Here is an 18,523-nt window from a genome sequence, read left to right as displayed (position 1 = left end):
GTCAGACTGCCTCAGAATGCTCCAAGAAATACCCAGTGTCCTCCTGTGATTGGTGCAGCCGAAATTACCTGTCTCTGGCTTCTGATTGGTTGCTTGAGTCATGTGGTATTTCCAAGATGGTGGCGCCCTGTACCCGGCGCTGCCAGGACTTAGCCACACAGAGCTCTGTATCAGCTCACTTCCCCCCCTCCTGCCACCGGACCTCCAGCCGCACACACATGCCACCTGCTCCCGCCCGCCACGGCGGTGCCAAGGGAGAGTCCACAGCGCCCGGCCTGGTAAGCACTGGCTCCCAGCAGCACCGCTACCGCTGCCCATGACAAAGCCGGCCTCCCACCCTGGGGTCCCCCAGGTGGAGGTACGTGCCATTAGGCTGATGGCTTATCTTCTGGTTTCGAAGCAGGCCTTCTGGTAGCCCAATGATTTTTAGTCTTTCCAGACTTACCTGATTGGGACTGTTTGCCGTAACCCTTTCCTTTCCGCTTTTCCTTGGGTCTGAAAGGACAGAAAAGCTGGAAAATTAGGTTTAGACTTGTAAGTAGAAGGAAACTTCACTTTCTATGAGTCTTCTTCTGACAGAATATTGTTTAACTCTTTACCAAAAAGAATATCTCCAGCAAAAAGCAAAGACACTAGTACTTTTATGGACTTTGAGTCAGCCTTCCATGTAAGTAGCCAGACAGCTCTGCGTGCTGCTACTGCTGAGGCTGATGCCTGAGAAGCTACTATACCCATATCCAAGGCTGCTCCTTCCATAAAGACAGCTGCTTGTTTAATATGTGCAATATGGGACTTTTGTTCTCTAGACACCAATGAAAGGTCGTCTTCCAATGCATCAGCCCAGGTCGACCACTGCTTTCGGCAGAGGTAATGTAGATTTACGCACCAACCGAAATTACATGCTTATCTACCTTGGGAGCAACCTCCCTTTTCAAACAATCCCCAGCCGGAAGAGGACAATGAGAATTCATTTTTTTCGGAATTCTGAACTTTTTACTGGGTGTAACCCAAGCCTCTTGCATGATTTCCGTCAGCTTTTCTAACTCTGGAAATTCAGTTAGACTGTTTTGGGACATTTAAACACAGGTGCCTTGGATTTTAAAACAGGCTCTGCTGCCTACTCTAAGGATACAATGGCTTTCATAGCATGAATTAGCTCAGGTACATCTACTGAGCTGGGACCTTCATCCTCGTCTTTGTATGCAGACTCAGAATGCAAAGATCCATTCTCACCCTCTGAAGAGTCCCCACCTGAAACGTGTAGACTGTGAAGATGTTGTTTCATGTCGGTGTGATTTACTTTCCACAGGTCTTTCAGCCTGTATTTGTAGAAAGGCTGCAGATTCCTGGACTGGATGTGATAAGACCCAGGGGGGAATGTTGCAGGTAAGGGTTAACAGGTTAACCTATCCCTGGTATGGGAGCTGGCACTATCCGCTTAGCTATACTGGATAATGTTTGTGCAAATGAAGCCCATGGGGGTTCTGATTGAACCTGTGCTTGTCTTGGATTATTAAGGAGACTTTGGTGAAAGCTATAACAATTTGCACATAATACATTTTGTACCAGATCTTGAGAGGTTAACCCTGCTTTGCATGACAAACATGATATCAATGTTGGTGCTGCTGTGGGGAGTGTATCCTCCTCACCCTTGCCTCTCTTAGACATGGCAAACAAATCACACACCTGTATGGTGTTAACTACACAAATTGTGACCGTATTCACTTTAAATTTGCTAAAGTGATATACAATCTGATCCCTCCCTGCCTTGCACCAGCAGAACTGACGTAAATAAAGTATAGTACAGAAAAAAAGTCAGCAGCTGACTTATATAACTTGTGACTAGCAATCAGTCACAAGTTAGAATAAAAATGTACTCACCGGTAATTCTATTTCTCGTAGTCCGTAGTGGATGCTGGGACTCCGTAAGGACCATGGGGAATAGCGGCTCCGCAGGAGACTGGGCACAACTATAAAGAAAGCTTTAGGTCTAACTGGTGTGCACTGGCTCCTCCCACTATGACCCGCCTCCAGACCTCAGTTAGGATACTGTGCCCGGAAGAGCTGACACAATAAGGAAGGAATTAGAATCCCGGGTAAGACTCATACCAGCCACACCAATCACACCGTATAACTCGTGATACAATACCCAGTTAACAGTATGACAACAACTGAGCCTCTCAACAGATGGCTCAACAATAACCCTTTAGTTAAACAATAACTATATACAAGTATTGCAGACGATCCGCACTTGGGATGGGCGCCCAGCATCCACTACGGACTACGAGAAATAGAATTACCGGTGAGTAAATTCTTATTTTCTCTGACGTCCTAAGTGGATGCTGGGACTCCGTAAGGACCATGGGGATTATACCAAAGCTCCCAAACGGGCGGGAGAGTGCGGATGACTCTGCAGCACCGAATGGGCAAACTCTAGGTCCTCCTCAGCCAGGGTGTCAAACTTGTAGAATTTAGCAAATGTGTTTGACCCCGACCAAGTAGCTGCTCGGCAAAGTTGTAAAGCCGAGACCCCTCGGGCAGCCGCCCAAGAAGGGCCCACCTTCCTCGTGGAATGGGCTTTCACTGATTTAGGATGCGGCAGTCCAGCCGCATAATGTGCAAGCTGAATCGTACTACAGATCCAGCGAGCAATAGTCTGCTTTGAAGCAGGTGCACCCAACTTGTTGGGCGCATACAGGATAAATAGCGAGTCAGTCTTTCTGACTCCAGCTGTCCTGGAAACATAGATTTTCAGGGCCCCGACTACGTCCAACAACTTGGAAGCCTCCAAGTCTGTAGTAGCCGCAGGCACCACGATAGGTCGGTTCAGATGAAAAGCTGATACCACTTTAGGAAGAAACTGGGGACAAGTCCTCAATTCTGCCCTACCCATATGGAAAATCAGATAAGGGCTTTTACATGACAAAGCCGCCAATTCTGATACACGCCTGGCCGAAGCCAAGGCCAACAACATGACCACTTTCCACGTGAGATATTTCAATTCCACGGTTTTAAGTGGCTCAAACCAATGTGTAGTGAAGTCAGTTCTCTCTGGAAGAAAATCGATAGAGCCGAAATCTGGACCTTAATGGAACCCAATTTTAGGCCCATAGTCACCCCTGACTGATTGAACCTCTTCAAGTATAGGTTCAGAGATTTTAAATTCAATATGGGTCTGACCGAACCGTCCAGTTTCGGAACCACAAACATTGTCGAATAATACCCCCTTCCCTGTTGAAGGAGGGGAACCTCGACCACCACCTGCTGAAGATACAATTTTTGTATTGCATTTAACACTATCTCCCACTCTAGGGGGGAAGACGGTAGGGCCGATTTGAAAAACCGGCGAGGAGGCACCTCTTCGAATTCCAGCTTGTAACCCTGAGACACAATTTCTATTGCCCAGGGATCCACCAGGGAGTGAACCCACATGTGGCTGAAATTCCGAAGACGCGCCCCCACTGGCCCCGACTCCGCCAGTGGAGCCCCAGTGTCATGCGGTGGATTTTGCAGAGGCCGGGGAGGACTTCTGTTCCTGGGAACTAGCTGTATTGTGCAGCTTCTTTCCTCTGCCCCTCCCTCTGGCAAGAAAGGACGCACCTCGGACTTTCTGGTTTCTTTGTGAACGAAAGGACTGCATTTGATAATGCGGTGCTCTCTTAGGCTGTGAGGGAACATAAGGCAAAAAATTTGACTTTCCAGCCGTAGCTGTGGAGACCAGGTCCGATAGACCTTCACCGAACAATTCCTCACCCCTGTAAGGTAAAACCTCCATATGCCGTTTTGAGTCGGCATCACCTGTCCATTGCAGAGTCCACAGGACCCTTCTGGCATAAATCGACATAGCGTTTATTCTAGAACCCAGCAGACTAATGTCTCTTTGAGCATCTCTCATATAAAGGACAGCGTCTTTAATATGCCCCAGGGTCAATAAAACAGTATCCCTATCTAGGGTATCAAACTCCTCTGATAAGGTATCAGTCCATACCGCTACTGCACTACAGACCCAGGCCGATGCGATTGCCGGTCTGAGCAAGGTACCTGAATGTGTATAAATGGACTTCAGGGTACCCTCCTGTTTGCGATCAGCAGCATCCTTGAGGGTAGCCGTATCCTGGGACGGCAGGGCTATCTTTTTGGATAAGCGAGTTAACGCTTTGTCCACCCTAGGGGAGGATTCCCATCGTAACCTGTCCGTTGGCGGGAAAGGATACGCCATAAGAATCCGTTTGGAAATCTGCAGTTTTTTATCTGGAGATTCCCAAGCTTTTTCACATAACTCATTCAGTTCGTGTGAGGGGGGAAAAGTTACCTCAGGTTTCTTTCCCTTATACATATAAACCCTTGTGTCAGGGACAGGGGTTTCCTCTGTGATGTGCAAAACCTCCTTAATTGCTATAATCATATATCGGAGTGATTTAGCCAACTTTGGCTGTAACTTTGCATCATCGTAATCGACACTGGAGTCAGAATCCATGTCGGTATCTGTGTCAACAATTTGGGATAGTGGGCGCTTATGAGACCCTGACGGTCCCTGCGACATAGGATCAGGCACGGGTTGAGACCCTGACTGTCCCAATGCATCAGCCTTGTCTAATCTTTTATGCAAAGAATTAACATTATCATTTAAAACCTTCCACATATCCATCCAATCAGGTGTCGGCGCCGTCGGCGGAGACACCACATTCATTTGCTCCCGCTCCTCTCCCACATAGCCTTCCACATCAGACATGTCGACACAAGCATACCGACACACCACACACACAGGGAATGTCCTTTCTGAAGACAGTTCCCCCACGAGGCCCTTTGGAGAGACAGAGAGAGAGAGTATGCCAGCACACACCCAAGCGCTATATAACCCAGGAATAACACAGTAACTTAATGTTAACCCAGTAGCTGCTGTTAATATACTTGTTTGCGCCTAATTATGTGCCCCCCCTCTTTTCAACCCTCTTCTACCGTGTATCAGCATGGGAGAGCCTGGGGAGCTTCCTCTCAGCGTGCTGTGGAGAAAAAATGGCGCTGGTGAGTGCTGAGGGAGAAGCCCCGCCCCCTCGGCGGCGGGCTTCTGTCCCGCTTAAATTTTATTTCTTTGGCGGGGGCTCCTACATATATACAGTGACTAGCTGTATATATGTGTTTATTTGCCAGAATGAGGTCCCAAATGCTGCCCAGGGCGCCCCCCCCTGCGCCCTGCACCCTAACAGTGACCGGAGTATGTGTAGGTGTGTGGAGCAATGGCGCACAGCTGCAGTTCTGTGCGTTACCTCCAGTGAAGATCACTAAGTCTTCTGCCGCCTGTGAAGTCTTCTTGCTTCTCATACTCACCCGGCTTCAGTCTTCCGGCTCTGCGAGGGGGATGGCGGCGCGGCTCTGGGACGGACGGCGAGGGTAAGATCCTGCGTACCGATCCCTCTGTAGCTAATGGTGTCCAGTAGCCTAAGAAGCAGGACCTAGCTTCAGAGAGTAGGGCTGCTTCTCTCCCCTCAGTCCCACGATGCAGGGAGTCTGTTGCCAGCAGAGCTCCCTGAAAATAAAAAACCTAACAAAAAACTTTCTATCAGCAAACTCAGGAGAGCTCACTGAAAAGCACCCAGCTCCTCTGGGCACAGAATCAAACTGAGGTCTGGAGGAGGGGCAGAGAGGGAGGAGCCAGTGCACACCAGGAACTAAATTCTTTCTTAAAGTGCCCATGTCTCCAGCGGAGCCAGTCTCTCCCCATGGTCCTTACGGAGTCCCCAGCATCCTCTAGGACGTTAGAGAAAAACCCAGCAGCCTCATTACCATGGTCCGGCGCCTGCCGCACCAAACAAAAAACTGAATTGCCTGAGCCATAAGAAGAAGACTGTCCCATTGCATTCTGGGAGGCCGAAAGCTTTCGATTGATTGGTGCCATTCAACTGACGCTACCTCATATCCCAATGTTATCCTGTGGATAAACTGTGGACCCTTCAGGAAAAAGGGGCAGGTTTCTGAATGTTAATGTTCTAAGTCTACAGAATTATTCCCCATCTAGTAGCATAAAACAAGTAGTAGGTATAATATATAGGGATGAACAAAGATATTTGGCCTACAGATTGCCTGGTTTGACCCCCAACAATGGATTGTGGGGGGTGAGGGGTGATAGGGGCTGCATAGGGCACCTACTTGCCATGGAGAAACAAAACTGGAGCTGGAACGAGTTAATGAGTTTGTGGGTTTGGCAGATACTTAGAGAAGCCTGGTTTAGTAGAGTAAATTGCAAGTAACCAGTTCACTCTCCTAGAAGTAAATCTGATGGGTGTGGTTCTATAGGTCTACAATAAAATTGACAGTCAATAGGTTGACTCCAGATGGTTGAAATGCAAGGTCGGACAGGGTTTTTTTTTTGTGTCAATTTGTATGTTTCACCATATCTGAGCCAAGTTAGTGGAAACATGTACGCTCGTCGTGCTTTTGGCAAGATGCCTTGCTCCGCTACCACTGCCTTTATAAAATTAAAGAAATTTAAATAATATCATTATCATGTTGACTTTAAGCACCTGTCAATTTTAAGCACATTTTACCGGTCGACCGTTTGACCCTATTGACAATTTGGGGTCAATCTACTGACGGTCTATCTTTTTACTGTAGATCTATCAACAGGATACCAAATCTGCTATATCTCCACATCCTGCCAGTAACAAGGGTTAGGAATCAGTATTTTAGCTTTAAAAAATATTTGATAGTAAAGACAGAGGGCCTGATTCAGATTTGGTTTCAGTTGCTATCAGATAGCACTGTATGGTAATGCAGTGGTAGGCATCTATTACAAGTAGACACCTTCTGCTATATTGAATCTGTGTCCTAGGAAGCATCGGATCTCTTACCCACCATCGGATGGCTTGCGCACCCATGGTGCCACACAAGCAACCCGTTTTTGAGGCCAGGAAATCTGCATCCTGTGATGGAGATCCCTGGCCTCTGTCCTCCCCCTATACGGTGGCGGCACGCCTCCATTTTCACAAACAGGGGCTGTCCCATCCTTCCCCGCTCCCCATATGGCAGTAGACTGTCAATCACTGACGGTTTGCTGTCATCCTGCTACTTTCATCGCAAGAACCATTCGGGGGTCCTACACAATCGGTACTTTGCGCATGATGTCGCACCTACAACCACATCTGAATAAACCCCAGAGATTTCCAAAGTCTGCCATTACAGTCCAGGTTTTAAGGATATCCATGCTTGAGTCCAGATGGTTAATCAAATTGACTAAGGTACTAATTAAGTTACATGTACTCAAGCATGGATGTCCTTAAAACCTGAACTGTAATGATGAAGTTTGGGAAACTCTGAGTTAAGATTCATATTACAAATGTACAACCTATCTGTGGCATCCCAACGATTCAAAGCTTATCTAGTGTACCAATAAGTTTGGGCATCAACTATTGATAGATAGGTCTGATGGCAATGGTGACGATAATGGGGTCTTCACCATTGGGGATGATTGGGATAATGATGGAAGACCCCAACAGCTTGTACCAGCAATGGTCTGCGCATGCACTGACTCAGCCGCCATCAATGGTGAATCCTTGTACATTTCTAGTTCTTGTTGCATTGTCCTTAATGTTCTGTATGAATAATGTTTTGCCTCCACAAATCGGCTCACCTATCCTACTACTAATTTTGTGTTCACCTATGCCGCTTTCAGACTGAAATGCAGACCTTCTAACCACAATCTACCAGCTAAACAGACTATAAATACGCTCACATATGACCCCACTGACATCCGAAAAGACGTTTCATAGGTATTAACCCAATCTGCATAACCTACCAACACATTTTGGCCTCCTATGACAGAACATACTTGCTCATTCATCACCGTTACTTAAGGTGACAGAATGCACGGCTGGGCGTGAAGGAATATACAGTAAGGCGTGTCCAGCCGTACTATGCAGATTCGCATGGGCTACAGCCCACTGATGCTACCCTTCCTGCATGTTTCCTAGTGTGTCCCAAGTAACAAGTAAGCTGTTATCTAGGCCTGAATTATCACCCATATCTCGGGTTACCTGGCTAAAAGAGGAAGGAAAAGGGAAGTTTACGCCCTAGTAAGAGGGGATATCTAGCCAAGGCAAACCTCCCAGCTCTCATTTACAAGCGAAACTGTCTAACAATAGCCCACCGCATTGTCAGAAAGGGTGGCAGTGATTGTGCAAATACAGTATTAGGCCATACAGCATGAGAGATCACTACAGCTGAGTCAGAGATGTGGACAAAGCGATGCAGGGATATCAAGGGCAACACACAGAAGCACTCCCACGTGGGGGTAACCTACAGTATGGTGAAGCCCAGGAAGCTGTGAATGAGGACTAGCTTAATACACTATCAGCACATAGGCCCTCATTCAGCAAGAATTGCAGTTTCTGCTAAAAAGCCGTTGCTGCCCAGAAATAGAGAAATAGAGAAAAAACGTCCATTGCAGAAAGTGCGACTGCATCGCAATGTGTGTTCTGATCGCAGAACCATATGCAATTACCGGAACATCGAAGATTTTTCCCATCTAAGCCAGGCAAGATCGTCCACAATTATGGCGACGCAAGAGGCTGGAAGTGGTCACCGCTGACGTCAGAGACCCTCCTTAAAAACGCCTGGGCACACCTGCGTTTTTTCAGACACACCCAGAAACGACAGCTTCCTGCCAGTCAAACAGTGGCTGTAATATGATTACGATCTGTAAGTAATTTCTGTCGCTATTTCCCCTTACGCAAGCGCAGTCGTTCGATAATCGGCCGGATTGCGATTCTCAAATTTTGTAATCCAACCTGAATAAGCCCCATAGTGTGAGCTGGTGTTTGCAGCACCATCTGTAGCTGCCCTAATCTTTATTTCACGTAACCCTTCTCTTAAGCATGCAGTAAACGCTGTGCTCTATTTGCTCCCACACATGCCTCCTGCCTTGTTATTTCATGGTTAAGGGATCATAGGCAAAGCCCAGAAAAGAAGGGAAGGTATCAGTAGTTAGAACCTTAAATTTCCACCAGTACCATTGGTAGATGTTTCATCTTTATCTAACAAACTAGTTTGATGTGACTATACCAATTTCACTTATATCAGCTACTTTTAATAAATGAAGTATTAAATGTATGTCCTACCTTCATTGCAAGGTGTAGGGGTGTGTTTCCATGCTCTCCCTTGGAGTTGGGGTCTGCTCCATGAGTCAACAGCACCATAGCGCAATCAAACCGGTCTCTCTTCACCATAATGTGTAGTGGAGTTTCTGATGTTCTACTGAAAGAATTCACATTGCTACCACGCTCAAGCAACAGTAGAGACATCTGCAGGAAAAAAAAGAAAAATGTAATACAAATAAGGGGCATTCTGTGTCATGGGTGGGACATTTGCGCTGAGGTTTACTTGTCAAAAGAAGTTCTCTCTCATATTATGAATTATATTTACATTATTATGGCAGCTTACATAGAGTGTACATAAGATGTATATGGCAAGACTTTATTTGCATCGCTAGGTATGGCGTTATTGATTATCAAAGTTGTGTCACTGGTGGGACAGAGAGTAGACAAACCTTCTCACATAGAGAGCAATTTTATACAATCTCTGTGAATGTATAGGTGGTATAAAATTTATAATTTACCCATTATAAAGTAAGAACTTGGTGTAGACTATGTTACAAAAAAAAAAAAAGTATCAGTTTCTGTAGTCTAAACCTTACCCTCCCCCACTCACCCAGCGTAACCCTAACACTTCCTGGGAGGTGCCTAAACCGAACCTCCCCCTCCCCGCAGACATACCCATCATTCGTCTCTATCGATACTGCCGGAATCCAGACAGTCAGGATCTCGGCCGAGTGGACATCACCGAGCCGGAGAGAGGGGGCTTTCTCCGGCGCGGCGGTGTCTGCTTATTCAGGATCCTGGCTGTTGGGATTCGAGCACCGGGCTGGAAACCCTATTTGGGATGCTGGTGTCGGCATTTTGGCATCGGTAATCTGACTGCCGGGATCCTGACCGGATCCCCTGTAGTGAGCAGTCGTTCTGGAAGATGTTTCTGGAACCACCAGTTAATACTAACAAAGCCCAAGGACAGGGAGTAGGAGGAGAGGAAGAAAAGACAGGGGGATAATTCAGATCTGACCGCAGCAGCAAATTTGTTAGCGGTTGGGCAAAACCATGTGCACTGCAGGTGGGGCAGATATAACATTTGCAAAGACAGTTAGATTTGGGTGGGTTATTTTGTTTCTGTGCAGGGTTAATACTGGCTGCTTTATTTTTACACTGCAATTTAGATTTCTGATTGAACACACCCAAATCTAACTCTCTCTGCACATGTTATATCTGCCCTCCTGCCAGTGCCGCAAACGCGTCATTCCGCGAAGCCCCGCCCCCCAAGCAGGAGCGCTCGGGTGGAAGAGAGAGGGAGGAGAGAACTGGAGAAGATAACCATCGACGGAGGAGGCGGCCGGCGCGCGGGACCCGAAGAGCGGCAAGTTGTAAGTATTCTCTTTCTTTCTCTCTCTCTCTCCCCCCACTTGACACCTGCCGCACTGTGTAAAATGGGGATACCTGCCGCACTGTGTATAATGGGGATACCTGCCGCACTGTGTATAATGGGGATACCTGCCGCACTGTGTAAAATGGGGGCACCTGCCGCACTGTGTAAAATGGGGGCACCTGCCGCACTGTGTAAAATGGGGATACCTGCCGCACTGTGTAAAATGGGGTCACCTGCCGCACTGTATAAAATGGGGGCACCTGCCGCACTGTGTAAAATGGGGATACCTGCCGCACTGTATAAAATGGGGGCACCTGCCGCACTGTGTAAAATGGGGGCACCTGCCGCACTGTATAAAATGGGGATACCTGCCGCACTGTGTAAAATGGGGGCACCTGCCGCACTGTGTAAAATGGGGATACCTGCCGCACTGTATAAAATGGGGGCACCTGCCGCACTGTGTAAAATGGGGGCACCTGCCGCACTGTATAAAATGGGGGTACCTGCCGCACTGTATAAAATGGGGGCACCTGCCGCACTGTGTAAAATGGGGGCACCTGCCGCACTGTATAAAATGGGGATACCTACCGCACTGTGTAAAATGGGGATATCTACCGCACTGTGTAAAATGGGGACACATGCCTGCGTACTGTGTAAAATGGGGATACCTGCCGCACTGTGTAAAATGGGGGCACGTGCCTGCGTACTGTGTAAAATGGGGGCACGTGCCTGCGTACTGTGTAAAATGGGGACACCTGCCTGCGTACTGTGTAAAATGGGGATATCTGCTTACCGTACTGTGTAAAATGGGGACACCTGCCTGCCGCACTTTGTTAAATGGGGACACCTGCCTGCCGCACTTTGTAAAATGGGGACACCTGCCTGCCGCACTTTGTAAAATGGGGACACCTGCCTGCCGCGCTGTGTAATATGGGGACACTTGCCTGGTGTAATGTGTAAAAAGGGGACTTTTTTATTTTTATTTTTTCCCCCTGTGGTGGGTGTGATATCAGACGAGGCCACCCCACTGAAATGAGACCACGCCCATTTTAATCAGGCCACACAGCCTTGTCGGGAGCGCATGCTTTTTTTCTGGCTATATGGGGGGGGCACGCTATTTTTTTTATACCAATGGGGGGGGGGGGGCGCATTTTGAAATCTCGCACTGGGAGCCAAATTGTCTAGAAACGGCCCTGCCTCCTGCAGTGCACATGGTTTTGCCCAACTGCTAACAAATTTGCTGCTGCAATTAGATCTGTATTAGGCCCCAGGTGCAAAGAAACCAGCCATCGAAGAGTGGCTGGCGGACCTGGATTTCTATATGTCTCATAGAATAACCCCCTAGCAAGACAGGGGAGTAAGGGAGAGCGTCCAGTGTCCCCCATGGACTCAGAGAAAAGGATTTTACAGGTAAGAACAAAAATCACATTTTCTCTTTCTTCCATGGCGGACACTGGAAACTATGGCATATCCCAAAGCTGTGTCTTTAAGGGAGGGAATGCTCCTGTGCTGTGCGTAGATTGGTCCTTAGCAAGTCCAGAAGCTCCCAGGCTCCATTATACAGTAGTTATGTCCCCGATCACCCCTTAGTACAAAAAGCAACCTTTATAATGCCACTCAGTATACACAACACCCACCATAATACCACTCAGTATACACAGCACCTACCATAATACTTTTCAGAACACACAATGCCCTCCACCATAACACCTCAGTGCACACAGCAACCCGGATTTTACACTCCAGTATAAAACAGCCCCTCTCCCTCACACTACCCCTCAGTACACACAGTACATCCATATTCCATTCCAGTATACACAGAGCCCCCTCCCCCATATTACCCCCAGTACACACAGCAGCACCATATTACATTCCATTCATTCAAACACAGATCTTGACAGTCTAAAGGGCCCCATACACTAGAACGATGTATCAGTTGGTGAAATCGTATACAATTTCCGTTGAACACTCCCGGGAGCTTCTCGGTAGTGTTTACATACGATTCCAAACGATTTGGTACAATTTGACTTTTTTGAGCATGCTATACATCGCATACAATATGTCAAGCGCCTACATATCGCATGCGATGCATAGCATGCATTCACAGGTACCATCAGATACATCTTATGGGCTGGATTAGGGTGCTTCAAACTTCTTATTATAGATCGCATGCGATATATATCTTGAGCACAAAAAGCACACTTTTTTTCCGAACAATTCCGTTTGATTAAGACATATCACGATTGCAGCACTAACGACCAGGAGGATCCGATCAGACGCTCACGGGGCCGCGCATCGGATCGGATCAGATCGTATACATACCAAAAATGTACGATTTCCCACTATATATATATATATCGGCCCGAATGACCGAATTGAGCTGAAATTGGACAAAATCGTTCTAGTGTGTGGGGCCCTTAAGTATGAAGAGCAATCGAAAATTTGGTCTTAAATTCACCAATACTGAAATTTAATTAACTGTGGCATTGATTTTAGTTTTAACTTGCAGGCATTAATACATATAAAGGCAAACTCCTTTCATGACAATACATTTAGCCTTTGGAGGTTCTAAAACTGTTGTCCTCAATCTTGGGGGTGGGGGGGGGGGGGGATTCAAATCTTATCGCACTCCCTATCTCCCGTCTAAAGTGACGGGAGATAGAGGGGCGATACTCAAATGGCCCCCGTTATCGCGCCCATTACAGTCAGGTTTAGGCACGCAAAGCACCTAAACGTGACTAAAGTAATAGGTGCGATCGTCAAAAGACCCGTTTGGGCACCAAAACTGGTATCTTTATGCGCATTTCAGCTCGCTACCCCCGGGGATAGCGAGCTGAAATTAAATTTGTCGCACCCTTTGGCAGTAACATTAGAATACTGCTAGCTGGCACAATCGTGGCCGGAAGGGGGGGGGAGTGGGGAGAACATTTGAATCCAGCCCTTGGTGTTCAATAGGTCATGGACAGGACAGTTTCTAATTATGCAATTGCATAATTAAATAAATGATTTTAAGAGGTTAATCAACTGTACACCTAACCTAAAAAACATTATCTCGCTACAAAATCTTGTGGTTTTTTTTTTTTGTCACGGGCAGGACAATTAAAGCACTCTGTTTTTGCAAGTTAAATACTATACAGAAACTTACTTTTTCAAGCAAATACTCAGATGAATCTTGAAGTAAACACTTTAAATAGCATCCAGACTCACTAAGAATTTGCAGAACAAAACCAGCTGATGCAAATATAATGGAGGCAACAAAACTTCTTCAGTAGGCAGCTACAGATGTATCCTCACGCATCTTTGCTGAAAAAGGCTGCATGGCGTTGCAGTCCTTTGTTCTGCTAAAATTTGTGGGTAAATGCGTATGCAGTTGCACACACCCAGGAACGGTGCTGAGGAAACCACACTAAACCGTGGGTAGCGGGAGCATACCCACTGTTGCCAGAAAACCCGTCGGCCACAGGTGTAATGGTGGCAGTGGCACTTATTTGTGGACTGGCGCTAGGCGCCATATTTGAAATGTACTTATGGCGCCGGACGCGGACTGTTTTAAAATATGTTTAATGATGTGTTTTAACATGTCATATGTAGTGTATTGTGCACAGTTGTAGGATTGCATGTTTAAATGTATTTATATTGAAGATGTGGTCACATGTATTTTAAAGGTAAAAAATAGGATTTTAATTCCTACCGGTAAATCCTTTTCTCGTAGTCCATAAGGGATATTGGAGACACATCAGTACAATGGGTATAGACGTGGTCCAAAAGAGCAAGTGCACTTTAAATTTCTTCAACTGGGTGTGCTGGCTCCACCCCTCTATGTCCTCCCCCCAAGCAGTTATAGGTAAAACAGTGCCTGAAACAGAAAGGACATACTCGAGAGAAGGATCATTAGCAACAAAAAACAGTGGTGAGATTTATACACCAGCACACCAACAACATGAACAAGACCAGCAACGGCTGGCAACAAAAAGAGCAACAGCTGAACAGATAAGACCAGCAACAGCTGGCAACCAAACAGCAACAGCTGAACAGGGAACCACCAATAGACAACCTGCAGAAAAGTCACCGCACAGAGGTGGGCGCCCAATATCCCTTATGGACTATGATTAAAGGATTTACCGGTAGGTATTAAAATCCTATTTTCTCTAGCATCCATAAGGGATATTGGGGACACATTAGTAGGGTCCCAAAGCTTCCAGAACGGGCAGGAACGTGCAGAGACTGCTGCAGTACCGCCTGCCCAAACTGGGTATCCTCTTTGGCCAGGGTATCAAACCTGTAGAACTTCACAGAGTGTTCTTCCCCGACCAGGAAGACCACACGATCTTGTAGTGTGGGCATTCAGAGATTGTGGAACAGGCAAGGCTGCCGACATATAGACTTGTTGGATAGTGAGCCGAAGCCAACGAGCAATGGATTGTTTAGAAGCAGGGCAACCTTTTTTCTGCACATGATACAGCACGATCAAGGAATCGGTCTTTCTGAAATGAGCCATTCTCTTGACATAGATCTTTAAGGCTCTCACAGCATCCAATGCTTCCGGAGGAGCAGAAATGCCAGAACTGGACGGAATTACAATAGGTTGATTCAAATGGAATGCGGAGACGACCTTCGGCAGGAACTGCCACCGAGTCCAGAGCTCTGCTCTGTCATCGAAAAAGACCAAATACAGACTTTTAGACGATAAGGCACCCAATTCTGAGACACGTCTAGCAGAAGCCAGGGCCAGTAACATCACCGTTTTCCACGTGAGGTACTTGTCTTCTACCGTCATCAGAGGTTCAAACCAGGAAGACTGTAGAAAATGAAAAACCACATTCAAATCCCAAGGTGCCGTGGGCGGCACAAACGGAGGTTGTATGTGAAGCACCCCTTGCAAGAAGGTCTGAACTTCTGGCAACACTGCCAATTCCTTCTGGAAGAAAATTGGGAGGGCTGAAATCTGGACCTTAACGGAACCCAGACGTAAGCCCTTATCCACAGCAGCCTGCAGGAAAAGGAGGAAACGTCCGAAGTGGAACTCCACAGGCGGATACGAGCGTCCCTCGCACCAAGAGACATATCTTCTCCAGATATGATGATAGTGTTTTGACGTCACAGGTTTCCATGGCCTGAGCCATGGTAGCAATAACCTTCATGGAAAGGCCCTTGTGAGCTAGGATGTTCCGCTCAACCTCCATGCCATCAAACGAAGCCGCCGTAAGTCCGGGTAGATGAACGGTCCCTGCTGAAGAAGATCCCTTCTTAGTGGCAGAGGCCAAGGGTCTTCTACGGACATGCCCAGAAAATTCACGTACCAAGTTCTCCAGGGCCAATCTGGGGCAATGAGGGATTGCCTGAACCCCCTGGTGTTTGATCCTCTTTAATACACGAGGGGTCAACGGGATTGGAGGAAACAGGTAGACCAGCCGATACAGCCAAGGCGACGTTAGTGCATCCACTGCGCTCGCCTGAGGGTCCCTGGTTCGCGAGCAATAGTAGCGAAGCTTCTTGTTGAGGCAAGATGCCATCATGTCGATTTGAGGGCAACCCCACCGGTTGATGAGCTGTTGGAACACCTAAAGGTGTAGTCCCCACTCCCCTGGGTGGAGATCGTGACAACTCAGGAAGTCCGCTTCCCAGTTGTCCACTCCCGGAATGAAGATTGCGGACAGTGCTCTTGCATTTCTTTCTGCCCAGAAGAGTATTTTTGACACATCTCGCATGCAGGCCCTGCTTCTTGTCCCTCCTTGTCGACTGATGCACGCCACCGCCATGGCATTGTCCGACTGAACTTGGATCGCCTGATCCCTGAGTAGAGGAGAGGCCTGAATCAGAGCATTGTATATTGCCTGAAGTTCCAGAATGTTGATCGGAAGTAAGGCTTCTTGGGCTGACCACCTGCCCTTGAACTGAGCCCCCTGGGTGACAGCACCCCATCCTCTCAGACTTGCATCCATTGTGAGGAGGATCCAATCCTGAATCCCGAAGCTTCGGCCTTCCAGTAGATTGGATGACTGCAGCCACCACAGGCGTGAAATCCTGGCCCGAGGCGACAGTTTAATCACCCGATGCATCTGAAGATGTGAACCGGACCACTTGCTCAGGGCATCCAACTGAAATGTTCTGGTGTGGAATCTTACATACTGGATTGCCTTGTACGAGGCCACCATCTTCGCCAACAAGCGTATGCAAAGATTGATGGATATTCGAGCATGTCGGAGAACCATGCAGACCATTTCCTGGAGTGTTCTCGCTTTTTCCTCTGGGAAGAACACTTTTTGCGCCACAGTATCCAGTAGCATTCCCAGGAATAGGAACCGCTGAGATGGCTCCAGGTGGGACTTCTGTAAATTGAGGATCCACCCATGATGTGACAGAAGCTGGATAGTGCGATCTATATGGAGCAATAGAAACTCCCTGGATTCTGCCTTTATCAGGAGATCGTCTAGGTAAAGGACAATTTTGACCTCCTGGACTCGGAGCTGGAACATCATCTCTGCCATCCCCTTTGTGAACACCTGCGGGGTCGTAGACAGGATGAAGGGTAACGCCTGGAACTCGTAGTGATTGTTCAGCAGGGCAAACCTCAGATAAGCCTGATGAGGAGGCCAAATCGGGATATGAAGATAGGCGTCCCTGATATCCAGGGAATCCAGGAATTACCGTTCCTCCAGGCCTGCAATCACTGCTCGTAAAGATTCCATCTTGAACTTGAAAACTTTCAGGTAAGGGTTCAAGGACTTCAGATTCAAAATGGGCCTTAATGACCCATCTGGTTTTGGCACTACGAACAGATTGGAGTAGTAACCTTGTCCTTGTTGTTGCAGTGGCACTGGAACAATGACTTGTGACTGAGCCAACTTTTCGATGGCCAGCAACAGCGTAACGCGCATATCCTCCAAAGCTGGTAAGCTTGATTTGAAAAATCGTTGGGGAGGAGCACCGTCGAATTCCAGCTTGTATCCGTGAGAGATGAGATCTCTTACCCAGACATCCTGGCAGGAACTGTCCCACATGTGGCTGAAGTGACGCAACCGAGCTCCCACCTCAAGATTCCCTCGGGGAGGGCGTACATTGTCATGCTGAGGCTTTAGTGGAAGCTGAACTGGCTGGTTTGTTAGGCTTACCTCTGGTGCCTCTAGGTGTATTGGAGGCACCTCTGGCCCTAGATCGAAATCTGGAGGACCGAAAGGACTGAGTAGACAGCCCCGAGTAGGTCCTTCTAGCTGGCGGGGCCCCAGAGGGGAGAAACGTGGATTTCCCTGCAGTAACCTTAGAGATCCACGTATCCAGTTCACCCCCGAAGAGCCATTCCCCTGAAAAGGGAAGAGACTACACATTGCACTTGGATTCTGCATCCGCAACCCACTGATGCAATCACAAGGCCCTTCGCGCAGACACTGCCATAGCAGTGGTCCTAGCATTAATATTGCCAATCTCTTTGAGAGAGTCACACAGCACACGAGCAGTGTACTGAATGTGTTTTACGAGATTCACCACAGTAACCAGGGAACTATTCCCTGAGAGGCCCTTCTGTATGTGAGTGGCCCATGTATGAATGGCATGCGTCATCCAGCAACCTGCTATGACCGGTCTTTGAGACATACCTGCAGCTGTGTAAATAGACTTCAATGTGGTCTCTATTTTTCTATCCCCAGGGTCCTTTATGGTAAAGGAACCCGGAGCAGGGAGAACCGCCTTCTTAGAAACGCGAGAGACTGATACGTCCACAGCTGGGGGGTACTTCGCAGAATTTCCTGCCGTCAGGAGCAAAGTTTTCCAAAAATCGTTTTGACACTTGGTATTTCTTATCTGGATTTTTTCAGGCTAACTTAAAAAGGTCCTCTAATTCTGTAGAATCAGGGAAAGTGACACTCAGTTTGTTTTGTATGAGAAGAAAACAACTGCTGAGTTGCAGCGTCCTCTAGATGGAGTTTTAACACATCCCTTATAGCCAGAATGAGGGGTTCAATACCCTGTGTAGAAGAGGGATCCCCACCAATGGGGTCCACTTCCTCCCCATCCTCCTGTATTTCTTCCTCAGAATCAGAGTAATGCAGGTAATCCACGT

At 47.5% G+C, this 18,523-nt stretch overlaps 1 protein-coding gene across 4 annotated transcripts in view; it reads right to left on the bottom strand.

Moving 5' to 3' along the window:
• PLA2G6 (phospholipase A2 group VI) overlaps window positions 1-18,523 on the bottom strand; it is a 256,996-nt gene that overhangs the window by 151,134 nt on the left and 87,339 nt on the right. For all 4 annotated transcript variants that reach the window (XM_063940550.1, XM_063940552.1, XM_063940551.1 and 1 more), the window contains exon 7: window positions 9,114-9,296. In XM_063940550.1, coding sequence (XP_063796620.1) covers window positions 9,114-9,296 — 183 coding nt within the window. The remainder of the gene's footprint in view (window positions 1-9,113; window positions 9,297-18,523) is intronic.

Source organism: Pseudophryne corroboree, chromosome 9 (assembly GCF_028390025.1).
Source record: "Pseudophryne corroboree isolate aPseCor3 chromosome 9, aPseCor3.hap2, whole genome shotgun sequence".
NCBI lineage: Eukaryota > Metazoa > Chordata > Amphibia > Anura > Myobatrachidae > Pseudophryne > Pseudophryne corroboree.
Note: the sequence above shows the minus strand (reverse complement) of the source record. Positions and strands in the feature narration are given on the sequence as shown.